The sequence below is a fragment of the Aulostomus chinensis genome, chromosome 8, assembly GCF_037954235.1.
Source record: "Aulostomus chinensis isolate RoL2024-O1b breed Wild chromosome 8, RoL_Achi_v1.0, whole genome shotgun sequence".
Lineage (NCBI taxonomy): Eukaryota > Metazoa > Chordata > Actinopteri > Syngnathiformes > Aulostomidae > Aulostomus > Aulostomus chinensis.
In genome coordinates, this window is record NC_141327.1 from 2940001 (window position 1) to 2967500 (window position 27500).

Genomic DNA, 27500 nt, shown 5'->3' on the forward strand with positions numbered 1-27500 from the left:
TGTGCTCCTCTCCCAGGACGCCGTGGAGCCTCTGGTGGCTATTTGCCAGATATAAATCAGATGCTCTCATTCTGTTTGTGTGGGTGTGTGCATGAAGTTTAGGCATTAAGAGGCGATTTTATTACAATGACAAAATGTACATTAAAATGGACGAACAAATGCAAGTGTGGGGATTATTTGGGCACACGCACACACACACACACACATACACACACACACACACACACACACACACACACAATTGGCTTTTTTATCAGCTTTAACAAAGACTCAGTGTGAATAATGTTTAAATGCAGGTTACAGAATGGAGCATTAGAAGTGCTGTTATTATTAAGGGACCAGCCTATTAGTTATGGCTGCTGCTCGCTGTGGTCACACTGGTTTTACACTCTATTATCCCCACAATGCTCTGGCTGTCTGCTGTAATTAGCTTGCACTTTAACACCCACAAAACGCATCACAATGGTCAGTCTGCTATCTGCAGCTCCCCCTCTCTCGTCTTTTGTAGAGTCCGAAGCCTTTTATATGTCCCGGTGCAGCAGCATTATCAAAACCTCATGTCTCTGCTCTCAGAAGAGGCAGCATCTGCGGCTCACATTCAGCTGCCTAATCTGGGCCGACTGATATGACTAGAAGTTGCGGAGGGTTGTTGGAAACGCCAGAACTGATACTCAGTGATCCCAGCAGCTGATTACTGATTCATTGCCTTGAAAGGTTTCTATTCATGAGTGGTAATACATCTGGCAAATGCACGCTCAAAATATACTCTGTCGGGATGGAAGGAAAATGACTTTGTTGCATGTTTGGATTTAACGTGCATTAGCGGTATATCTAATTACAAACAGGGTAAAATAGGCACGTAAACTTGTTCAGTAAAAGCTCCACACAGGTTTTGATCCCAGTTCCTGTAATTTCAGCTAAGCATGATGGATCGGGTCTAAGTTTCTCGGGTGTTCATAGGAGCTCAGAACGCACAGCTGAATATACGGGCTTGGCTCTCCAAGCACGATGACCAGCCGACTATCAGATGTCAGCATCTGTGTCTGTACCTGCCTGCACACGCCCTGGCGTTGGGGATCGCTCCACGCAGTCAGTTTGAGTTACGCTTTTCAGATTTTAGTGTTCTTTTCGTCCAGCGTTCTCTTGAAATATGACAGACAGCTGCATCTTTTATTGCTGCACCTGAGACTGAGAGAAGTTTGCACATCAGCGCAGCATCAACAGATTGTTCCCGTTGTCTCTGCAGAGAGAGTCGGACCAGCCTGGGCGGCCCAAGATGAAACAACGGGTCCCTTCTTCATGAAATAATAGCTGATCATCAAAAAACTGACCTAATCACATGATTTGATTCACATGGTGTGATATATTACCGTACGGAACAAGTTCTACAATGTATGGCTTTATTGGCTCTGACATATGATTACATTTACGGTCGTTTTTGACATTGTGAGGTTTTATTCCATTAAGAATTGAAAAACGATGACGTTATTGGCAGCTGCTAATTTACTGGCAGGTGAGCTGGGAACAAATGTACCCGCCAATGATCAAATACCATTTCAGAACCAGTAACATGACAATTTGCTCAACTTTTTTCAAAATATTCAACACTCTCTTCCATCGCTGGCTGGTTTAAATTGGTGTTTCTTAAACTGAGTTACTTTTTCCTTGAGTTTTGTGCCTCAGAACTTTCAGGGCTGAAAAAAATATGTTTCAGCACTTCAGTCAAAATAAACTTCACATCCACCCAAACAAACAACTAGTTGAAGTGTCACAGAAGTACGATGCAGACTGGCGATACATATAAATAATAAACTGATATCAGTACACTGAAAAAGTTATGTATCTCATTACAGTTTTGGCTCAGAAATTTCACCACATTACTGTTATGACATTGTCAGGCTTCATTGCATTAGGATATCAATAAATATTATGCACTGGGAGTTATCGCAGTATTTGCAGTTATTACATATTGTCAGAATGCAATTACCCACCAATAATATAACAAATAATTACATTCTATGTGTGCATAATAAAGCAAGTGTTTACAACTGCTGTACTTGTTTAGTTAATTGTCTGCAGATGAATAAGGGATGAGAACAAATACACTTCTGCTGCTTTCAGACACGCAGACAGGATTCGTCTATTCAAAATATTGTTTATGACACTTTATGAATATTCTTGTGATGGTGTTTGCTGTTTCAACACTTTATTTTTTATTTTTTATTATATTTTAATTAACCTGTTTGAAATAAAGAAGAAAGAAACAAAGAGAAACAAAGTTATGATGTTGTTGGGTGATGCGTTATTATAGACCAGCATTATGAACTATTAGCGCTACTTCAAGCGCTGTAGTAATTGGTAGTACTACACGATCAGCTCATACAAACTTTTCTTTTCTTTTTTCTTTCAACAAATTGAACATAAAATCACTCAGATAATGGGGAGGCGAGGGAGGAGAGCAAGGTTATGTTTGGTTTTGCAAATGTAGTTGTACATATGCTGAAAATGTTGAATTATGGAAATGTTATGTCATTATGTATGCAGAGAAGTCAGAATAGAGAAGTGTGTGTGTGTGTGTGTGTGTGTGTGCGCATATTGTCATCACGTTAATCAAATGCTCTTAAAATCATCGGCTCAGCTCGTGTTGCTTGTTTCAAATTCACGTCTACAGTACTGAATATTAATTGCTGTCAGCGACTCATGAAAAGTAAATCACCAGGCATACTGTTTGTATTATTTTTGCATATTTTTTTCCCACCAACTGATCATTCCCATCAAAGTGCTTTAAAGAACAAACAGGAAAGGGTTAACTGATGCTGGCTGGCGCACGGACCGATGTCGTGCTGGGGGTTTAGTTGCGTCTCATCTCCTTAGCCACACACGGAGGTCGCTTGCAGAGTCCTTGATGTGCTCTGAGAGGCTGCTTGCGATCCTATTGGTCTAATCCTCCAGCACCCGTAGAAACGGTTCTCTGGAGAGGATCGCTTCTTTGCTGCTCTATGTACTATACAATGTCATAAACACAGTTGATTCAACCTGGTGTGACGTAGACAGGAATCTAACAGAGTGGAAATCCTTCTCAGCCAGGCCTCTGTGAGAGTGTTTTAACAGAGCGTATGCAAAGATTTAATTTATTCACATCTGTAAACAGTGACACAGCATTCCCTCGCGGTGCACTGAGAAGCCTTTAAAGTCTGATACAGTCAGCTTTGCTCACAAAGTAATGGACAGTAGCCAGAGTGACAGATGGAGTAGCTGGCTAGCAGTTAGCTTCCTCATCCTGTACAACCCATCTGCCTGCTTCTTATTCTCGTTTAATAAATTCACGCAGCGCCAAATCTTAATAGAAGTTACAGCAGGTCTGGACTGAACTCTTGATGGTATAACATGCAGCAAGGCACCGCTTGTTCATGTTACATGTCTGTGTGTCTCTGTGTGTCTCATACCAACGGTGACTCTGTGGGGCTTGTTGATTGGATGAGTGTGTGTATTCTGTTGTGACAGGTTATTTTCATGTTTTGCGCCTTCTTGACTTCCTGTCTCTGGTTATCTATCCTCATCCTCCCCGCCCACCACGCACAGAGCTGCACAGGAACGAGTCAGCTGGATTACATTAGCACTTGATAGAAATTGGTCTTTTGATGGGATCCTGCATGGTGATTGAGCTCATGTGTGTAACATGTCTCTCAAGAGCAGAGGAACCCTGAAAAAAAAAAAGATTTCCATCTGTGAAGCTCTGACAGGTTTTTTTGTTTTTATGGATTTTTTTTTTTCTTTTTCGTGGAAACATTTGGCATTTCAGTCAGGAAAATCTGTGCTTCAAGCTGATGAAAACAAATAAATGATGATGTTTGCTGGAGCCGCTTCCACATCTTCTCTGACAGCAGCACCGGCTCGTTCAGCTTCTCACCCGTGACATACCTCACTTCCACAAAGCACCGAAAAGGTGAAAACAGCGTCTGACAACAACATGAGTCAAAAGAAATTCCTCAATCAGATTAATGAATCCTGTATAAATGAGCCGAGGTAAAGAACATCTAGCTGATTTACAGCATTGTGGTCTTCTAGGGAATCTGTTGTAATCTGAGGAACGAACCACAGACTTGACAGTGTGTGCCGATACCATTGAATTAGGACGATAATCGATACCTGGTGCAATATAACTCCAAGTCAACGATAACCATCTAAATCACATTTAAAATACACTCCCGTGGCTCCAGAGAGAGGAACAGATGGAGAGACACTGCTAGCTTCAGAGCTAGCTGGCGACTTGCTTCTCTTTCAGCAGGTTGCAAGCAAAAGTTGTAGCATTCACTTAACAACAGCACATCCTGACCGCACACATGCAGGTCCATGTAGGGTGGGGGTGTCAGTTTTATTTTAGACTCAAGCACAAAGCTCCAGTGTGCTCGAGCTACATAAATAATCCTGTCTCACACAAACACCCTCTCTCTGCAAACACTCTTGCCAGCGCTGCTGCGGTACATCGGTGAGAACCTGCTGTCTCCACAGTCTTGTGTGTTTTTTATCTCCACCAAACCTCCAGCGGACCTGTTTCTGCACCCGCCACTGTTATTCTGTGATTCTCTGGTGTACCGTTGCCCCAGCACCTCTGGTTCCGGTACCGTAGAAATACAAGTGCCATTGCGCTTTCAGAATTTTGGCGTCAGCTTGGTACCAAAGTACTGGTTTCCCTCCAACTCCTAGTAGAAACACATGTATATTTACATTTTACCCTGCTAACTTGATATTTACGAAAGTTGAATTGTGGTCAGTTACAACAGCGAGCTAACAAAAGGCTCACACAATTCAAAAGTGAAAAAAAAAAAAGTGATTCCTTTCATGTGAATTATAGTGTACCTGGTGACACCAGAAGGTAGTTCGTTCCGTTTGGAACAATTTAGGTCCTTTTAAACCGGTTTGAATTTTACAAACCGGTTTAAAGGGACGTTGTCATTAGCAATTTGAATGTTGTAAAAACAGCAGGCAAATCTGGTTTCTGTGTCATTTTCAAATTGGATTGAGGAATGGTCAAGCTGGCGCAAGCCCGTCTGAAGGTCACCACAGGTTCTTCCACTTGCTTAGAAAAGGCGCAGATCTTTTGTCGGCTGCAGCCTCACAACTAGATGCCACAAATTCCTACAAACTGGTCCTTTAACTGCTTGAGCTCATTTGTGGAATCCAGGAATTCCCAGTGTACTTGCGTTCCTTGTTCGTCTCCTCTTCTTTCCCTTCTGCTCTTCTGTGTTTTTCCGCCCTCCTCCAGCTCGCTCTTAACATCTCGCCTGCAGGCAGGTATTAATTGAAGGGCCCTTGTTATAATAGGCTCTAATTGTTAATCACACAGCCTTGTTAGAGAGCAGTTTAATTGTAATTACAGATGCTCGTTCAGTTGAGGTGCTGACATTAATTAGATATTGTGACCTTGGTAATTACTCGAGGCATGCATGTATGTTCCAGTGATTTCCTCCAACATGTACATTCCCAAACACAAGAGCAGAATAACGGACTCTCCCATTAATCAAAACTTTATGAAGTTCACTTTTACTGAGGTGGAGACGTTCATGTTTAGGTTCAAGTCTTGACTCAGTGAAAGTGTCTGTCCTTTAACTCAGTCTTCAGGAAGTGAGATCAGACACAGCGACGGCTGGTTCTCTCCATTTAGGATTTTCATGGTATATCCTTAAAAATCTACCAGCATTTCGGAGTGACTCACTGTATCTGCGACTGACTGTACTCCATTTAGAAGGACCTTAAAAGGAAGAGTGCTTGACAACGTGATGGTTTATATTTTTCAGTGCGCCTAATCTGTGATTGACTCAAATCGTGAACTTGAAGGCTCGTAACTGAAAATGTCTAATATGCAGTTAAAACGTTCGTCTAAACACTAATCGGTACAATTTCCTGACAAACGATTCTGTAATTGTGAATTATGGTTAATAGCTTAATTCCAGACTGGAGGCAGACGCTTGTTATGCCTGAGTGAAGAGATGTAAAAATCCATGTTACAGGTTTCATTTGTCATGTTAACGGGTACAATAAAGCCACCCAGCGTAACACTGTGACTCTGTGCAGCAGTAGGAGATTATGAGATACACTCATGTGTGCAGCATATCTATATTCATGCTTCTGTTGGTTTAGCTTATCCTCTCCTCTAAATCCCCCCGACGCCCATATTCAGTAGTACAGTCCGAGCAAGGTTGCCGGGCGCCGTTGCCTGACAGGTACTGTGGAAGCGAATGGCTATAATTCCGTTCGCCCTGAGGGCCAGTGTCGACTGCAAAGTCTGCAATTTCATATCGTGAAAAATCTTAAAACATGTGAGTGCTGAGAGCCACTAGAGGCGCCCTGGACTGGTCTGGGGTCAGATCGTCTCCCATTCCTGCACTGATGAGGCATTGAGAGGAGAAGTGGCATCTCATAGCCGCCCTGCCTCAACTGCCACACCACTGGTGTGACTCTGCAGAGATGCAACTTTGATGATAAAGAGCTAGAAAAAAGGTGTTTCCTGAAGTCCCAAGGTCTCGGACGTGGACGTGCTCCTGACTTTGATCATGAATGGCGTGGCATTTATCCTGCTGGAGCAGCTGTTTGTGAAGCAGAGGCATAAATCACAAGTGTGCGCTGCGACAGCGCCAGTCACAACCACTCTGGTTCACAGTCGCCGTATCAGGAGCGTCATTCCATTTTCTCTCTGTCTGTGCTAGCTGACGACTGATTGGGAATTTAAAAAGGTTTTCTTGTCAGGGAACCAATGAGACAACCCAGGGCCAAACGGAGCTAAAAAAAAACAACAACAACTTCAAAACTTCTGTAGGAATAAAACTGAAATACAAATTGATATTAAGAAGAGGCAGCACAGACAAAACTGAGCATAATAATGCAGTTCATAAAAATTAAAATCAGGATTTAAATTTCTTTTTTCTGGCCATCGCTTTGGTCAGCTTTAATGACATTGTACTCCTGAAAAAAAGACTCCCGGGGACGTTGCTAAAGGGTTTATGATTTATAGACGTTCGTGTTGTTGTTGTACTTGTAAATACTTCTTTTCTCTTTCAGATAAGTTAAGTTGACATAAATGCTCCCACAAAGAGCCAGAAAAACACAGCTCATGTCTAAAAGAGATGAATATTAGGTCCAAATGCCCTCTCACTGGAGAGTCACAGCTGCACCGGTACATCAGGAGGTCGACTGATTGAAAAGCAATCACCAAATATTTAGATTCATGATAAATCATCTCTTTTTTTGAGCAAATGTCAAACATTTGCTGGTTCCAGACTCTTAAACATCAAGACTGGCTGCTTTGATGTCCTTTCGACTGAAGGGGTTTGAGTTCTGGACTGTTAGAGGGACAAAAGGAGCAGCTGAGCTCATCACTCTGGAGATTTTTGATTTGCTCTATAAATGTGAAAGTAATCATTAAAACAGTTTGCCTGGTTCCATTTTTTAAAATGTCCAATACTGCTGAACTAGAGATCAGTCCTGCATGTGTTCTTTCTCTCGTCCTGCAGGCACTTCCTCTTCAAGACTGGTACCGGTACCACCCCCCTCTTCTCCACAGCGACTCCTGGCTACACGATGGCAACAGGCTCAGTGTACTCCCCGCCCACCAGGCCGCTGCCGAGGAATACCCTGTCCCGCTCTGCCTTCAAGTTTAAGAAATCCTCCAAGTACTGCTCATGGAGGTAAAGTGGAACAAGGGAATGGGAGCACTGCTCCTTCTCCTTTCCTCTTTTTTAATAGAAAAATGTTTCTCAGCCCCCCCACGTAGTGGAATTACTGGAGGAAAAACTGCATTTAGAACTCATCTTAAAATGCATGGCAAAAACAGCTCCATTCAAAATCAAGAATTAACTCATAATTCACCAAACATTGTGAGAAAAAAGCATTAGATGATAGTAATGACATCAATGAAGAGGTCTTTTATGGTCAAAATCTTTCAAAATAATTCCGAGCAGCTCTTACAAAACAATAGAAATAATAGAAGAACTTCTACTTTTATTTTGAGGGTAAGATCAGAGTGACTGGAGGGGATATCAGACCTGATTAGATGACAAAATCCATAAACATTGATCAGTTTTCACCATTTACTACTTGAGGTGCTTCATAACGGCGAGGAATCGATGAGAGACGTCTGTGATTTGTGTCACAATATATTTTGTGTGTTTTTGAGGGTTGGTAAACCTAAAAATTAAAACTTGAAAAAGACAAATATGAGTTGGGGGGAACTCAACTAAAACACAGCAAAATGGTTCTTTATTTCTGGGTTTAACTTGGACTTCAGGCATCAGTGGCTGTAGGTGGCAACGCTGGGGCCATACAGCGAGAAGAGATCCAGATCCTCCTCTGCAGGGGCTTGTCCCAACGTCTGGAACATCAGGGATAATGTTCGGCTGATTTCTGTACCTTTGTGGAATGTTACGCTACACTAGCATGATGAGAAAAACCTGAGACGCCTTTCTCTCGCTCCTTAGATTGGCTTTCAATGATTCAGTAGTCTAAGAGCAGAAGGAGTCCCGTCTGAGCATGTCCTGAAACTGGAGTTCTTTGGTCCATCTTTAACTACTCTCCCAGATGACATTTAGATATATTGCTTCTTTTCAAGTCCATCCATCCTGCCTTTGGTTCCCTCTTCCATTTATCTTCACTCCTCTCCTGTTTCCTCCCTCTATCTCTAGACCTTCGTGTTCGCCAGCAGCCAAATCTGACTCGACGGACTCATTACTGCAGAAAACTGATTGTAATGCCATCGGAGCTTCAGTGTAGTACTTTCTGAATTATCACACAAAATATTCAGAAATGTGCACCTCCAGCTACCTGGTGATAATTTAGTGAAAAGGGGGGAAAAAAAGTCTTGGTACCTGATCACATTATTCAAAGATGTAGAGTGGAGCTTTGGTACATCGTGTTTTCGTCCAACTACCAAGCGCGAGTCCTTTGTTATGACCTACAACTGTCAGATCCACAGAATCTATCAGCAACCCGTCTGTTGGTATGACTGGAGGTCTGGCTTTTTGTCTGTGTCTTTGTTAACTGTTTATCTGTAGCACATATGCATATGTAGTTTAGTACACCAGGAGCTTCTCATCACGCAACAACCTCACTGTAGGAAAAAAGGGTCCCACGTCTGATGTTTGTTTCATTCTGGGACTGATCATGTGAACAGTGTAAATGTAATATTTGGAAGTAGGATTTTGTTCCCTCCATATGTCCAGATACAGTTCAGATTGGTTTTGCTATACGACCTCCGATCATTGGACTTTTTGTCACAATTCTGCGCTGCAGGAGTCACTCTGGGGATTTAATATAGGTCTTGGGGAATAGACAGAATAGATTGGGGTGACAGGAGGTAAAAACATGAGGAGTTGTAATGTTTCTGGTGTGTTTTAGAACAGTGAAAAAAATGGGAAAACAGCCTAACTGAAGAATTTTGATGCAGAGTCAGCGAAATGTCATTGTTTACTTTCTGTATATTAAAAGTTCAAAGAAGCTAAGGCTGAAACCAACAAAGTGGCCAGGATCTTGCCACCTGTGTGTGAGGTCATGATCGTGAGGTCATGTGTTGTTCTCCTGTGCACGAAGGCCAGAATAATCAGATATGACTAACAAATCAGGATTGAGCTTTCAGGCTTGCAGTGTGAACATCACCTGGGTCACGTGCACGGATGAGATGGACACGTGTCATAAATTCGGGAAGGTGCGATTGATATTTAACAGTTAAATGAGTTTGGCAGTAACCGGAGCCGTTAAAAATGAAAGCAGCGGCCGTTTCCAGTCAGTTTCCACCTAATTGGCTCGCTGGCTGACAAGAGCATCCAGGGAGTTTTGCCAGGTGTGACAAAGGGAGGCTACAACCCCCCAGAGAAGTAAGCACTTCCAGCAGTAATGGGAGAGTAGTTGAGAAGTGTAATTGTTTGTCTAACTCGTATTTCTTTATGACATAGAATGTAAAAGCTGCAGCCTGAGTTGTCGGGGTTTTATAGTTGACTGTAATTGTGCCTGATGTTTTCTGCTAAAAGCCACAAAGTTAGCGCAAAGCTACATCCAGTCACACAACTGCACCACTACTACACAAGTCTGTACAAGGGGGGAAAAGAAAACTAGAATTAGTGCACAGACCATCATGGAATTATTAGAATCTGAGAGTATCGCAACTTACAGAAATAGCGCAAATGCTTTTAATTAGATTTGTTCTTTCTTCTTGTCGGGGGAACATCCACGACCCAAACAATGTCCCCCTCAATCATGATGAAAACAAATAGGGCTTGTCAAAGCCATATAGACATGATAAGTTACAAATGAGTCCATTTTCAAGTCGATCACCTAGCTGTATTTATTTTAGTAAATCTGCAAAAGAGCAAGAATACATGTGTTTCTTCTTCTTCTTCTTCCAGGTGTACAGCCCTCAGTGCAGTGGGACTGTCTGTCCTGCTCTCTGTCCTGCTCTGCTACTGCATAGGTGAGTTCCCACCAGCTCCTACGCCACACTCAGGCGCCGGCCCACTCACGTTCTAGGTGTCATGTTCTCTCATTGTGCACCAAAATCATGACATGCTGTGTACAGACGTGCTGATTAGGTCTACAACCATGTTCTGCCTGCTGCAGGAGCAGAGAACAGCTAATTCAGCTTTCCACTCCATGCACACGCATTCATGGGGAGCCTGGTTGTTATAAGTCAGATCGATGGATTTACATCAAATCGATGCCGCACCCTTTTGGCGTTGACATACCCTATGCTGCACGTCACATCAGCGCAGACGGGCAGCAGTGGCTGGGATTGCCTCGAAACCTGACATTTCCACACTGGTCCCACGAATTGAGACAGAAGTATAAACCAGGCTGAAGCGTTCAAAAAGAAGCGGAGTGTCAGGAGGCTGATGATTCTGTTGTGTGTGTGTGTGCTGAAACCAGGTGAAATGCAGGTTGTGTGTTCGACTTGTTAGCAGAACCTCCAGAAACACTTTCACCACCGTTGTTCTTTTGTACCTCGTTAAAGCAACTTGTCCTTCTTTTTGTCTTTTTACACCTTCCCATCTCTTTTGGATTCATCCCTGTTGCCCTTCTTGCAGGGCGCTGCAGCTCGGGGTGCGTTTTTATGGCCCAACCTGACCTGTCGTTGACACAGTCTGTGTGTTTGTGCAGTCACACTATTATTGTACTGCCTCACTATAGTGATCCAGAAAAAAGAACAATTCAATCAAACACAAATGACAAACAATAAATCTAAAGAGCTTCTGACGCTGCAGCAGTTGCAACATGGCTGAATAAAACATCGCTAAAGTAAATATCATCTCCACAGAGGCTGCAGACACAGAGAGTTTGTGTTATCGCATAAATAACTAATCCCAGGATGTAGCCTGGCACACATTTTTGTTTCTTACAGTATATTTCACTAAAAGCACTTTAAAGCGCCCTGTCAAGCAGGCGAAACCAGCTGGCGTGACCAAACCTGACCCAATCCTTCATTTTCCTCCCAGCATGCTCGCTGGGTTGGGTACTGCCACGCTAATAGTCCGAGTAGCGTTGTGAGCACTGTAGAACCTCTGCCCTGTAGTGTCTCTGCCTGACGACATCTCCTTGGCTTGTATCTATTTCCTGATAAAGTTTTCTCTAATGTCAGTCAGAGGTTCCATGATTCTGTTCTGTTGCGTCAGTGAAGATTCGCCTCAGTTGTGGGCGCCACCGATTATGGTTAGAGGGCGTTGACGTGCTCTGATGAAGCAATCAGCTTTAGGTTTAGTACATTTGCCGTGCAGCGGCTCTGTCACTGTTAACGCTGTGCTCTCCAACATATATACCGCTGTCTCTGTCTTTCTCATGCACACACAAACACACACTCACAGATTTCATCACCCGTGCACACACACATTTCATCTCACACACACACACACACACACACACACACACACACACACACATTCGTCTGAAGGGTTAGTTTGGCACAAGCACAGAATGACTAATGAGACTTTTATTTGTGTTTCCCCTGATTTGTACATTGTTAATCCCTCCTCATCTCTCTTCCAATCTTGTCCAGCTTCCTTTCCTCGCTGGTTCTTTGTGTGTCTGCGGTTCTCGTTCTCTTGTTCTCTTGTTCTCTTGCTGCGTGCGCTCCTCCTCACTCTTTGCTGTGAGCCCATCAGATAACCTGCCTGCCAGATTTTCCTTTCTCCAGGCCGTATTCCTCCCGTTACTGAGTTGTTAGCCCGGATATGCTACAGGTTATATGACTAATATCTCAGGCAGATTTCACAGTAAATTGTTGCTTGAAACCACATTGGACACATGATCTCAATAACATAATGAGGTTTGATGAATTGTTGGGGAGCAGTGCTGTTAGATTTATCGTCCCACGGTCAGTTTTCAGCCACAAAATGTCAGAGTTGCCTGTAACAAAGACCTGCTCCGTGGGGCCAAGCACACCGTATTTCTGCTTGTGGAGGTGAATGGCGGTGAAGTTTCTAGTAGCGTGAATGTTCATCTCTTTATAATGTTTGTTTTAATCAACTTCAGCTATATGTTGTGTAGCAAACATGTTGCTGGTATAAAAACAATAAAATCTAACATTTTAAACGATGCAGCCCACAGTTGAGTGAGTGAGCTTGTGCCCTGCTCCTCTCCTCATCCAGCCACCCGCGTGCGTCTCCTCGGGTAGCGGGACGCTTCTGTCAGGATGCTGAGGCAGGAATGTTGATCTCCCAATCAAACTCAAAGAGTTCATGGCACTCGAGGAGGACTGCTTGTATGAGTTTAGTAATCCAATATTCAACACTTCTCCATTTGCTCGGTCATGTTTTTCTGAACCTGACAAAACCTGTGGTGAAGTGTGTTGCTCTAGCATGTGAGAAAGAACGTGTGCTGTTGGACCTGGAGGTCCTCCTGCAGGCTCCTGCTGCTTCACACACATGCATCCCTGAAGGCTCCTCAGTCAATTCAAGTGCGCATTTTCCCTTTCCCTAGTTTCTCTGAATGGAGGGACCCTCCCACTGTGGAACGGCCCAATTATGTGATGTAATTCATTTCTAATTCAGATTAATTGTGCATGAATGGAAGTCTCATGACAGACTGGAGGAGCTCTGAAGCTGAATGTGGGTTTCTAGGATAAGACGTTTCTAAATTAAATTGATACACATTCGTGAGACACTGTCATGTGCGTTCATACACACTCGCATGACTTCAGCCTCACGCCAGTGGTGGTGATTGGCTAACAGCTTACGCCAGCGGCCGACTGCATCGTGGAGATTGTCCCACGAGGAGAGATCTGCAGTGTACATGCTCTGCTAGAGGCTCTTCCCTCCTCTAACAAGGAAACAATTTGGAATAGAAATTGGTTGAGGGTATTCAGAATTTGGCATGACTTTGAACTGGAAATTTGAGAGGAAGCACAGCATATATGGAAGACGTGGCCTTAGTCCAAATGCAAAATAATGTGAGCCTTCAAACTCCCAGAAGAGACGAGAATTGGAGGTTATAAAAGCAAAAAATCCCTCAATTCTTTCCATCATCGCTTTAAAACTATCAGGCTCCTCTTAGATGGTGCAACAGTGATATTTTCTAACAGCACAGAGAAGAGAGAGAGAGAGAGAGAGAGAGAGAGAGAGTGACAGGGAAAGAGTCGGAGTGGAGGAAGACTGGTATTTTTTCTAAAGGTCATCAATTCCCACAGTGAACAGAGGCAATTACGATGGGAGCTCAGATGGTTCTTGGACTAGGAGATCTCTTGCCACAGGTTTACGTATAGTCGTGTGTGTGTGTGTGTGTGTGTGTGTGTGTGTGTGTGTGTGTGTGTGTGTGTGTGTGTGTGTGTGTGTTTGTTCCTCTCCATCTTTATGAGACAGTGAGTCAAGAGTATACATACATGTCAATCATAAAATCCCTGGGAACTCTAAACAGATGCTTAAAATGAAAAAAAAAGAATATTCTGGAAAAAAAGCTGCGTTGGGGAGCTCATGGAACACACACACACACACACACACACACACAGCTGTCCACACTATAGATGAGCCGAGACACACAATCATATAAAACACATACATGGGTGCACAGGGACCCATGTTTTGATTGGCACACCACACACACATACATCTCACCTTTGGCCTTGACAAGATGACATGATGACATACCAGACAACATATGATCCACCCCTGTTGTTGCGTGTGTTTTTTTAGTGTGTATGTATGTGTCAGTCATCCTGTGTGCCGTTGACTACTAATTCATGTTTGTGTGTTTCCTCTCTTTGGTCTCAGCCTGACAGATACATATGGCTTCATGTTTTTCTGTTCTCTTTTGCTCTTGTTGAAATGTAATAACTTTTTGATGCCGTAAGGGAGAAGAAAACAGTAGAATGGATACACATAACCAATTGACAGAACAGATAACACCATTTTTTGAGAAATCCAGAAGTATTTGGTGATACAAACGTGTGCTTGTGATGGAAGCAGCCTGCAGAGCGCCGTCCGTTCAGGCGAGTCTGTGCAAAGCCACTGGGCAGTACCAACTAGAGCGGGCAGAGATATTTAAATGAATTTTAAATGTTCTCCAGAACATAAAAACTGCACAGATAAAATCACCAGTGAAATGCTTTCAGTGTTACTCTGATGAGCCGATCAGCAGCAACCCCCCCCCCCCCCCCCCAAAAAAAGTCTATACGATCAGTGTCCAGGCCCCCCATGAGTAAACAGCTCACAGCGTGGTGGGCTGCAGCCTGCACCTGTTTAAATGCAAATTTACAGGGAGGAGCTACAGAAGTTGACTGGTCACTGAGTTTATATGCTAACAGGGCAGATTGTGTTAACAAAGACACACACACACACACACACACACACACACAAAACAAAATTCCTCTGTGACTAATAGAGCCAAGCTGTGCTCCATAAAACAAAGCCCAGCATCGAAGAAATACTGGGCGGTGAAAGACGTGCAGACCTCTATTCAGTAAAGCCATTACGATGCAAGTGTCTTTGTGGCTCCCAGTGGGACGGGCTGGTATTTAATGATTCTGTAAAAGCCATTCATGTCTTCTTCACAAAGAGTTGATTTTTCTTCAGTCACACTTGACTGAAGGGGAATGAGTTCATCAGTGTGGTCCACAAGGATACACCGCTAGGTCTCAAGTTGCTGAGGAATTAGCTTGCATTCGTGCATTTGCAACATTTGCATGCAGGTCGAAGGTGTGGCGCCGAGGGTCTGCGATCCCCTCGGGAGGAACAGCATGATTTGTAATAATTAGTGAAGGTTGACTGTAATCTCTTCAGAATCTGCCATGTCAGTAGTTTGTAAGATAGCAAGGACACCGTGTCATAAATCCAAAGCGCCCGACTCACTTAGCACACCAACGATGTGCCAAACATAGTGCCGAATATTGATTGCCTTGAATTCCTTTTTTATATGGAATGTTCTGTTTTGGTTGACTCTCAGACAGTCGAACTCATAATTCTACTTTAGTTTTGAGGTCATACTTGGCAACAGTGTGAAAAAAATTAACCGTCATGAACGTAAATATAAAATACCACTGAAAAGTAGATAAATGAATATTTAAACTAGAACAATCAAAACGAGGGGTATTAGATTACTAACTGATTTGTTTGATTTTTGTTTAAATCAGTTATGGAATATCCAAAGTAGTGTGTTGTGACAGAATTGTTCATGGGGAATTGAAATCAGGAAGAAAAAGTTTTAATATATCTGATTGAAATTATTTTAACAGCTGATGCAATTGGAATATTCTTTGTACATCATAAGGGCTTTTTTATACGTCATTATTTTCATTTTCAATTAAAATGATAATGGTTTGGTTTTTGTTAGGATGTCTGTCAAAGATTTTGTCTTACAAATGGAAGCAGGATGTTTCTCCGGCACCACAATATTTGATTTAAAATGGTATTTTGACACACAATTAACCTGACCAGAATCATTTAAATGTTGTAACAGTCCAAATTGTGATTTTGATTAAATTTCAATTAATTGTTCAGGCCTGTAAAAGCCCATTTCACCGGAGAAGGTCTGCACTAGTAAGGAACCTGTGGCACACGCTGCAACCGCTGGGAGACGGTAAACTGACGATGAAGATGGTGAGGTAGTGAGGTGAAGCCAGATTGTATCGTGATGCCTCTCACACATTTAATTTCATATTAATTACAGAATAGCACGCTTGATACACTCCACCACTCAGCAATCCATTTTGCCACAAGTGCTCCCTTCACCACTCGGATCGCTATAAACTGGAAAAAAGGCTCTTCCTTCATCGCTGGCAGCGGCTCATTGATAAACCAGCGGTGGGAAAGGCCCCTCGCTTCCTGTCAGACCCCCAGCACATGCTCACAGCAGTTTTAGATCCAGGGATGTCACGATGCTCACCGTTCACGCCGTCTCTCATGTGCTCCACTGTAACACTTTGGTTTTGCAACACCAGCAGCTCTCATCCCCGTACAAACCCTGCAGCTTGCCAACTGGTACTTGGTACCCAGTCCACTCTCTCCGGCTACATTTCTACTGGTAATACTCAGGTTTTTTTACAATACAATTACTGATCCTTTAGCAGTCCTCTGAACCTGCCTGCCATACTGTACGTATACTTTGTGTTGCGCTCTTCCGTATTTGTGCACTGTGTCATCTTTGTAGAAGAGAATTTGATCTCAGTTTGTCTTACCTGGTTAAATTAAGTGAAAATAGAATGCATAAATTACCAGCAGCATCATACCAACACGCGCTTGTAATCAGCTTCATCTGTTCTTTAACCTTCATATTCGAAGTGATAAATCAAATTATAGATCAGAGTTTGCTCAGTGTTTCACGGGAGCTGCCTCGCCGTCGCCCTCCTCACCACCGGCGCATGGATGAGAACACGCGTGCACCCTGGTGTTGCATGATGGATCCACTTTTCTCCCTCTTTGTTGCATTGGTTAACGTGAATCGCTCTCAGGAAGCACTGATCTGCCGGCTCATGCATACACATCAACATTCATGAGGTTTTTTTACATTGACCAGTCATGGATGGAGGGCGTGTCGAGGGCGGGACATGAGGCTGATGTATGTGCACGCTTCCGGGTGATTTATAGAGAGGTTGTCAGCCTGCTTTTATGAATGCGCTTCTTTTGTGGAGCCCACCGTGTTGGCCTCTTGAGAGTGCGAGCATATTTGTAGTTTGGATCTTATGCACTCCTTTGTAAATTAGGCGCCTGCTCAGGCTGAAGCTGCATCTCTGAGTTATATTCAAGAAAAACATGGTAGCACACATTTATAACCATTAGTTGATGCTGCGTCGGCCTGAATAAGCGTCTCATCAGCATAATTGACCTTTTATTAATGCTCTTTGTGACTCTTATTTTAAAGTAGGGGTCATGTAACCCTAACACCACCTCAACCTCCCCAGGTTATTGCTTCCATCTTTGCTGTAACCAGTAACACCACCATTAAATGATTGCTAGACACATCAGTGAACTGTTAACTAATGGTTAGCTGTACATTAACTAACCATTCTTAATGTTCCCTTATTGTAAAGTGTTCCAGGGTACAGGATATGATATGAGAGTCACTGGAGGGAAAGCACCGGTGAAATTATGAGGATGGCTGCGGTCCAGTATCGTGCTGCTCACGGAGACGCTGATCAAGCAGAACGCACCTGTGTGGAGTTCCTCTGTCTTTATTCTGTCAGCTTTTAAAGTTCCTTCACCTGTGACTACAATATGTAGACATCTGTTGCTACGAAAACATTTTCTGACTTTCAAATGTAGAATCAGACGCTGCAGTCCCTCTCAGCGTGCGCCAGATTATCAGGGGGTGAACTGGGATCAGTTGGCTCTTCTGAACGGAGGCAGCAGAGACTGACAGGGCTCACTGGGTTTTTGATTCTCGACCTGCTTTGAGGGCAGTGGGATACATCATCTTTTATCAATCCAAGTAGCTCTGCTGCTGCAAGGAGTTTTAATAAAGCTCCACTGGAGTGGTTCCAGCACCCACCACACACCGTAGTGCCAACTTCTACAAACTGATTAGCAATCCATAGCAATATAATGGGATTGATAGCAGCCTGTTCACACCTAATATCCTCATCAATTCTGCCTGAACGAGAAGCTGTGTCTGCGTGTTGTTGGTTTGAAGAGTATGAAGTTTCCAAACCGACTGAAGCCTGTTTGACCTTTTAATCCTCAACTATTTTTTTGCATCACATTCTGTTCTCTTCCAAATGTCCTAAAAAGGTTCTGTTCAAGATAACCAATGTTGTGTGACTGTTACCATGGACATTAATCCTCTTATTTTATCATCAAGGCACACAGACGTGCAAACATGCACGCACACGCACACACACACCTACACGCGCCCGCGCACAGATGCACGCACACATGCACAAACGCACGCACGCGGCTCCTGTCGATTAGCCAACACTCTCCCATGACCCCATGCTCCTGTCCTCACCAGGAGGTGTTGTGGGTAACGGGCTGGCACAGCACGGCTCTAATTTAATGAGGCAGAGAGGTGTGTAAGCAGAATCTGTGTGTGTGTGTGTGTGTGTGTGTGTGTGTGTGTGTGTGTGTGTGTGTGTGTGTGTGTGTGTGTGTGTGTGTGTGTTGTGTGCTGGGGGGGTGGGGGAATGGGGGGGGTGGGTTCTCTCACTAAATATTCCCATGTTGAATCAGTAATTGGTCCTTGACACAACTCTCACTTTAATATGCTGTGTGAGGAGTCAGGTCCCTCAGATGCTCTTCCACTTTAGCTGAGAGAAACAGGTTGCCGGTTGTAATCAGACATGTTGTCATGGGACCCAGGCCTCTTCACACTCTTCACACTTTCTTTACAGAGTTCTATCTGTCCCACGGTGGTTGATCTGCCTTCCAGAGGCTCCTGAACTTATTAGGAAATCAGTTGGATGGCTTTCCTTGCTTGTTTGTATTGCTGGCGTGTAGAGAATCTGAATTGAGAACAATACATCTATGACGACAGCCATCAGGACTCTCCTCTGGTGTAATTTGTAGATTTACTGAAAACCCCCCAGGGCCAGCATGAAGGCTGGACACAGGAGATTTATCTTAAAAGGTCCCCCAAAATGAATCGTTATGTCCATCATGCAGCCTTTCTACTTATAATCTGGTTTACAAATTCATTTTCTAGAAGGTTTGAGTGCTTTAATTGGTATTGAACAAATTCCATTGGTGCTACGGAGTCGTGCTTGTGACTTCTTCCCCTGCTGGTGATTTAATGTGACGGAGTTCTTGTTCAAAGTATTTTGCCTTTGTTCACACATGCAGTCACGCGGCACAATAATGTTCCCAAACAATTGAGTATTTATACGCTGCAGTATCTGATGTGTTGTTGGTTTTTTTTTGTGTTGAAGTACTTGTGAAGTACTAATTTCCATCCATCAAAATGTGATTATTTGGAGCATTGGTGCCCCCCAGGTGTTAATTATCTTTCATACATGCTAATTACAGCTCGTCTGACAGTGGTCAGATGCTGTCAGTGTTCACACATTTATCTGCTGACATGTGTTGTAGCGTGTTATTTTGTGAAGTTTGTCGTCTGCTGTCTAGACTTTCAAACTCAGGAAGCGGATGTGGCATGCCAATAGGATTTTCAAAATAATCGCATCCAGGTGGTTTGGCAGTGAGAGGCTTTAATTGCACTGCTTGGAAAGAGGAAGTGGAGACATTCCAACATTAGCAGTTTCTCACATGGATAACAATACAGGAGAATCTTGTATATATCAAATATGGAAGCACATATCTGTATTTACTGTAAAAACATCTAGTAGCTCTGCGGCTCTCCTTCCCCATACTTGGAATCTTCTGTCCTGAGTGGCGTTCTGGTCGTTACACCGTGGTAAACCCAATGACTAAATCAGAACCAACACCCAGACACACCAAACCCCTGCTAGCTTCACTACAGTGACTTAAACAAATCATGACTACAGTTTTACTAGAAACACACCACATCTGGGTTGAAGTGACCGCCATGTCTGGGGCTGCAGGTTCACCTCCCTGGTGTGGGATTCCAGGTAGTTTGGCGATGGATAACTTCTGGAGAGCAACAGAAGCAGGTGACAGTTTATTGTTGTACCTCTGAAATCACTTTTTTTCAAGGATAAAGTATAGAAAAGAGGTCAAATGTGAACGGTGCCGAATCCTATTATCAGGTGCACAACAGAAAATAACAGGAAGCACAAAGTCATCTGCAATAAGCAACACAGAATAACCAGAGTTCCGGGATTTCTGTGTGCAGCTCAGCTTCCCTGGTGCTCCTGTCTTAGCTCATTTTACAGAACAAACCTGACCTTGACACATGCATTTCTTCTTGCACTAACACTCTGTCCATTAAAAGTTGATTGAATATAGATTATTTTTGCTCACAGTACAGGTTAAAGATAATTTCTACACGATTTAATAAAAAAAAAAAAACCCAAATCTTCATGACTGTGAAAAACATTTTGAGGAGAGGAGCGTGCAAAAGAACACGATTCCTAAACACATCTGTAAAATCTTATTTCATGAAATGCACTGTTCATATTCCTGCACCCGTCATATTTTGAAGCTCTTTCATGTTTGATTACCCGATTCTCATACCTTCTGCACCCCCCCCCCGACGAACTTTACATTTGGCAAAATCATCAGCATTTAATTCCCTGTAACACTGGGGGGGACTTAATCAACATTTCAGCCTCTAGGTATGCTAGAGGGGTTTTGTGTCTGCTGGTCTATTTAACTGACTCCAGGTCAGGTCAAAAATATATTCTCTCTAATTGGGCCCGGGTGGGATTCCGGTGTATTGCTGCAGGTTTGAGGTGTCATTATGACTAAGGTGGATCTAAGCCAGCTGGTTATCAGGACTGATCATGTGGTCATCATCCCAGGGCCGGACGCCGGCTGCTTGTTGATTGGTGTTGTGCTGCTGCTAGTTGGCTGTTCCTTCAATTATCAGCTCTTAACTATCCCAGGTGTGTTCGGTCCAAGTCTGACTGTCAGTGGGTCCCCGTCAGGTTGTGCTCAGAGGAAGAACTCCATGTTCCTCCTCTGCTGCACCATCTGGTCCAACACCACATCAGCATCAGACTGACACTGGTCAGAATATTCCAAAATGAATGGAAGGTGAGGGAAGGAAGCGTGAATAGAAATGGCCTTTTGTCAAGTATACAGCGATTGCTTGGCCTTGGAAGAATCTGGTCTCAGATAGAAGAAGAAGGGAAGAAATCAAGTGAGCAGATGATTTACTTGCCCAAGGGAGTGTAGGGAAACATGTAGGTGGTGGAGGTGAGTGCTGTATTGCGTTATGTCAGATTAGGTGCTCTAGGCCGCCTTTGATGCTGACACACTCTGCTCTGTCTATCCCAGGGCACCTGTGTGTGTGTGTGTGTGTGTGTGTGTGTGTGTGTGTGTGTGTGTGTGTGTGTGTGCGTGCGCGCGCGCGTGCCTGTGCTCATGCTCACTTATTTTGAGCACCTACAGCCGGAGTGCATTGTAGATGTTATTCATTTTAGCAAAGCCATACTGTTTGTATTCAATACACTTAGCACAGCCCTGAGTGTGTACCCTAACACACACACACACACACACACACACACACACACACACACACACACACACAGAGTTTTACTATGTTTATCATAATTTTGGTCCTGAAGTATCCTGTCCTCTGCCTCTCTGCAGCTATGCACCTGTTTGGTCTGAACTGGCAGCTCCAGGAGAGCGAGGGATATGGAGCATTTGAGAACGGAGGAGGGCGAGATACGACTCCTAATACCTTCATGGTGTCCACAGACAACGGTGAGTTACTGTTGCCCTCTGACAGAAAAGCATGAAAGACCAGAGATCACACCAAGAAGCTAAAAAGATGTTTCAACATTGATTTCACATCGGTCTCGCACGTTGAAGTCACTCCAGATGACTTTTCTTCAGTCAGCTAAACTGCAGACTTTTATCCCGCCACTCTATCAACTCTAATCTCCACCCTTAACACGGCCTTCTAATTCAAATACAATGAGGTTTAGGGAAGTGTAATCCAACCGCCGTGCGATAAATCCTCCTCCATGATGATTCCGGTGTATTGACCGTTTGACAGCGGTATTGATTTACCTCCATGCTCATTTTGCAAGCTGTAATTCGAATCGTTCCTCACATGTGGGTGTATCCTAATTCATGTCGAGAGGACACTGTCATGTATGCCAACCCACACTTTACATTACACAGTCATAGTTCAAAGTCTGTATGGTAATCTAAGATTTCCAAGCCTCCCTCGGCTCTGGATGCTGGATTGGTATTGATCCATTCATCAACACTACATTCCTGAGCACTGCATTCATCTGTGTTCCCTGGAACATCCAAGCTGGACAAATCTGCGGCTCAACTCCGCTCATCTTTTTAGTTTTAAAGGCAGAAGTTGTTTATGATGGAGGTTTATTGGGTTTGACCTCCATCAGGAAGATACTACGATACTAAAACAAGATGTGAAGATACTGCAGGCTTCTGATTGGTCAGAGAGAATCATCATCATCAGAATAATGACTCATACTACTAAAGGAGACGCTTTTAAGAATTAACTAGACAGCATTATTACATGGCAGCCTGCAAAATTACAGTTGAGGAGGCGCAGACCCACGTGCTGGGGTCAAACCCGGCTGGCCTCGGCTAGCAGGAGGAAGAGAAGGAGCAGAAGAAGGATGTTGGACTCGTCAGCCAGACGTTACTTCCTTTTATAGAGTTTGTATTTTTTGAAAATGACAAAAAGCTTGAATCAACACAATATGAATGTCAAAACTTCCCATCAGTTACAGTTTTGTTAACCTCACCTCAGGTGAGGCTCTGAGGTGGAGCGGCCGCCCAGTAAGCCAAGGGTCAACCAGGACAAATCTAAACCCCAGAGGTGAAACCTTTCCTCCAGGAATGATTGGCAAGAAAACTCGGAAAAACCAGAGGACTGGAAATGAAAGGCACACAACTGGGGAATATTAATCTCTGTCTGCTATACTTGGGTTAGTTAAGGAGGTTAACAAGTTAGCAGAGCTGTGCTACAAGCCTGAAGATGTTGGACGTACCAGGCCGCTGGGCCTTTGTGGGTCGTCAGTGATCGTCCGTCAGCACTCTCCATCTGTCCGTGTCTCTCTCTTCTTTGATGCATCCCTCACTTCTTCATCGCTCTCGTTTCTGCCTCTCAGCCCATCTCTTCTCCCTTCATAAACACAAATCAAGCGAGTGTGAGGAAGAGGAAGATAATAGCAGGATGTTTACTGGAGGTAGTAAGAATTATGAATCTTGGCTGTGACATTTATGTGTGTGTGTGTGTGTGTGTGTGTGTGTGTGTGTGTGTGTGTGTGTGGTGATTTAGATGCATCAGGACTCCTATGATGAGCCCATTAATTGTCGTAAAATGGAGAGAAAGAGGGGCCTGTGTTGTGAGTCTGTGTAAGATGGATGTGTGTGTGTGTTGGAGCTGAGCTGGTGTTGCAGCACATATTCGTGTAACAATGTGCGTTCAGTCTAGACTGCGGTATATATTACACACACATCTGAGTCAGCGGGGGTTAACTGCCCAGATGTCACGGACGTTAAAGTGTAGTAAAGATTCATTTACAGCTAAAGTTACACACCTCCTGTCTATGTCTGCTGATACTCACCAGCTTCTCGCCACATCGAGGATGAAATCAGGCTGATGTCCATGTAAACTCCTGCGCCAGAAAACAGAGATGTGACCGTTGCATTAAAAACACTCTGAAGTTACAGTTCAGCCTCACAAACTCTGATCAGGCCTGAGGATCGCTGGGATCACGCACTCAGGCCGGACTTCTGTAGTTCCCTCACTGAGAACTGCGCAAACAAGAAGTTCCCAAGATATAACTCACAAATCTGGACGGCTCTCAACAACAACCCAGTCCTACAGCCACATCCAAACCAAACTGTAATACAAAGAAAGTTTGACCACAGCAGAAAAGCCAGAGAACGAATGAGAGGAAGGAGCAGCTTTAGCAATTTTCCCTGACTCTTTGTCTGCAGGTAAGATGTTTCTCCTAGAGAACAACACCATAGACACAGGAGAGGTGGACGTGGGGAGACGAGCCATACAAGAGGTCCCGCCAGGTTAATTCTGCACACATGCACCCACACATGAACGTGCGCGCACACATTTTTGCACAGCTATTCTCACGAGGACATTAGACTGTCTCACACTGAGAGAGGGCAGCGTAACCCTTTTTAATGGCATTTGGCAAAAAGCCTTGAGGTCCATTCAGGGTTAGTAACTTGATCGCTTTATGTCAATGACTGCATCTCCGCCCTCCTGGTTAATTCCAAGTGAGGGATGTCCGGGTTGCACGTTTGGGGTACTCTTCATTTCTACATTTAAATGAAACATTTTGACACTGGGAGGTTTTGTGAGTCTTTTGAGAAACACTTACACACAAAACAACCATCTGTCATCGAAATTTGTTCAGAATTTAATCATGGATAAAATCCCACGCAAGAGAAATACCGTGTTTTATTTTTCAACACAGTCCATAAACGTATGTGGAATTTGTTGCATTTATGTTGAGACTCGTTGAAATGCAGAAATGGATTGTCACTCCTGCTTTTGTGCTCTCTAACCTAGGCGTGTTTTGGAGGTCCCAGCTGTACATCGACCAACCACAGTTCTTGAAATTTAACATCTCAGTCCAGAAAGATGCTCTGGTTGGAGTTTATGGACGCAAAGGCCTGCCGCCCACACACACCCAGGTAAGATTCACACACATGCAAGCTCAAGTTCACGTGTGCATAAAACTTTAGCTGCTAGCCACTACAATTGAGGACCTGAAAAAAATAAAAATAGATGTGTTGAAGATGGCCGAGCTGCTTTTTTGTGTCACTAAAACAAATCGAATCAAATCAAAATGACCCACAGGAATATGATGAGGCCTCCTTTCTAGGCTCTCTGCTTCTAGCAAATTCTAAAAAAACATGCTGATAAATTTGGCCTCTCAAAATGCCAAAAGCGCAAGTTGCCCTTTGGCAACTTTGGAAGTATTTCTTGGTCAAGTGCTTTATGGATTCTTTGTTCATAATGAAGCAGATAAGCTTCTTAGAAACCTAAACTATCCCTTTAATGACCACACTTACATCTCTCAGTGGTAAATCATGTCGTCTTCCAAGGGACTAATCCACTTATCTGTAAAAGACAGCCTCATACAATGTAGAATCACAGCTCAGTGTTAGCACTTAGGATAATAGACGAGGGCCTGTGTCCTTGTCATAACCTAATCCATCTAAGTTGCTATTATATCTTTTAGTATGGATTTTCACGGACAAAAAAGTTGAGTATTCTTTAGATTGCAGTGTGTGTGAGAGCGAGAGAGGGAGAGAGAAGTGGAGAGCGTAGTGGGAGCTAATATTTGATGCTAAAGCTTTCTGTGCTAATGTTGATGTTACATCCGTCTATAATCGTTTGAAGGAATCAGTTAAAATCCTCTACATGAGCATGAAAAACACAAAGGTCAAATTTAACCAGAAAGCTAAAGCAGCTACTGTAGGTGAGAGACAGCTGCCGATACAGAAAACCTCCCCGAAATAATCAGGATTTGAACTCTGACGCTGTACCGTCTCTTCAGGGCGCTGCAGGGATGGTGTATTTTCGTTTGCATCACCGTGGGTTCCCTGGAACCAAAGCCAATGGGATTTGGTATTATCACTGAAAACAACCCGTGTAAAGTGAACCTTTATTTGTGACGTACGTCTAGGAAAATTAGTCACATTGAATGAGAGGTGTGTGTCACGCCTCACGTGTCTCGCCTGCGCCCACGTTCCGTTCCATTTGCCACCCAGGAGACGGGCCTCAGTTTGCAGAACATCTGTGTGCGGTGGGTCGTCATAATCAACAGTCCAGCGAGGATCATCCACATCAGCGCTTATACACGCCTGGGTAGTTTCTAGAAATAAAGACTGAGACAGACTGACCAGCACGTCTGTCCTTCAGCTGGCCACACAATGTTATAACAAGCTACGTGCTAATTCACCACTTGCAGATTGGGAGCTAATAAAAACGCTCAGGGAAAATTACCACTGTCATCGTGTGGCGTTTCTCTTGTAGTGAAGACATGATCACACATTTGCCTTCTGCTCATCTCACAGTACGATTTTGTGGAGCTGCTGGACGGCAGTCGTCTCATTTCCAAAGAGAGACGATCCATCAGTGACACCGATGGGGGGCATGTATACTCAGCTGCTGGACACGAGGAGGAGTCTGGGGGAGGAGCCCGACACGCACGCTCGGTGAATGTGCACGAGGCCGGCTTCATCCAGTACCTTGACACGGGCATCTGGCATCTGGCCTTTTACAATGACGGGCGCAACACAGAACAAGTTTCTTACAACACAATCATCATCGGTGAGTTGCCACAGTGTGTTAGCAGCAGTGTAGGCGTCCGCAATCATCGCTGACGTTCTGCCGCTGGGTTGTTGACATGGTCAATGTTTGCGGTTGCTGCGCTGGCGCCTCCTCTGGTTGGTCAGGAGGAGGAGGAGGAGGAGGAGAAGGAGAACTGAATTATGGCCCAGCTGTGCATGAACTGGGGAGACAAAGTGGAAAATTACTCCAAAAAATGATTTAACATGAAGCAAATATTGGCGAGTGTGTGCCATGGTGTGAGACTTTTCAATTAATTACAACATTTATACGTTAAAAACAGAAGCCTTTTTTACCCAGATACTCACACACACTTATTTTGTGTCTATTTTACTAAACGTGGTCACACATATTGACCTAAAAGAGAAGGATACATGATGTCAGTGAAACTTGAGTCCTCAATTTTGACATGATATTTAAAATTGTACCGACAACGTCAAGGATTTGGAAGGCCCATTCAGGGGGGTGCTAGCGTACCGCGGCTCCCTCCTGAAGCCCGTTCCATCCGCGCAATGCAGGCTTTTGTCTCCCTTCATATGTTTTTTTCAAGAAAAACTGTGGACGCAACAAAAATACACATTTGTCTTTGCTCCCATTTTTCACAAGTTCAAGTAAAAGATGTCGGACATAAAGCTTCCTCCTCTGTGTTAAAAGCCATGTTAGAGGTAACTTGAGCTTTAGTTATTAAGTCAGCACGCTGATGAAAGAGCGAGATTATTACGCATGTGGAAAATATTCACTCCGGAGGACAAAGACTGACGCAGGAGGACACGATTCCCACTACAATTACAACCATTACATCACATTTGTTTCATTCCTTTTTATTCTTTTTTTTAGTAGAATTTTAGTGAGGTTTTTTTTTGTCTAAAATTGTATGAATTCATTTAAGGCTCCATAAAAGTGTAATTATAATAATCACATTTACATGTGTTAGTATCACTCTTGTTAAACAGGAGGAGCGATTTAGGACAGAAATATCGAGGAAATGAAGGGAGGAGTCAACAGTGTGTGTCATAAACATCACAATATATTTAATCTGAGTATTTGTCACAGTCCAAATCATCAAAATTATTGATAATTGTAGATTATTAATATTACTCAATCAAAACATGTAATTTCCTCATGTTGTTCTATCTACTCAGAGTTCA

At 43.6% G+C, this 27500-nt stretch overlaps 1 protein-coding gene across 5 annotated transcripts in view; it reads left to right on the forward strand.

Moving 5' to 3' along the window:
* The window catches only part of tenm3 (teneurin transmembrane protein 3), a 469376-nt gene that overhangs the window by 337700 nt on the left and 104176 nt on the right, over positions 1-27500 (forward strand). For all 5 annotated transcript variants that reach the window (XM_086210453.1, XM_086210454.1, XM_086210455.1 and 2 more), the window contains 6 exons: positions 7512-7685; positions 10395-10459; positions 21633-21749; positions 23973-24056; positions 24565-24689; positions 26079-26334. In XM_086210453.1, the coding sequence (XP_086066579.1) occupies positions 7512-7685; positions 10395-10459; positions 21633-21749; positions 23973-24056; positions 24565-24689; positions 26079-26334 (821 nt within the window). The remainder of the gene's footprint in view (positions 1-7511; positions 7686-10394; positions 10460-21632; positions 21750-23972; positions 24057-24564; positions 24690-26078; positions 26335-27500) is intronic.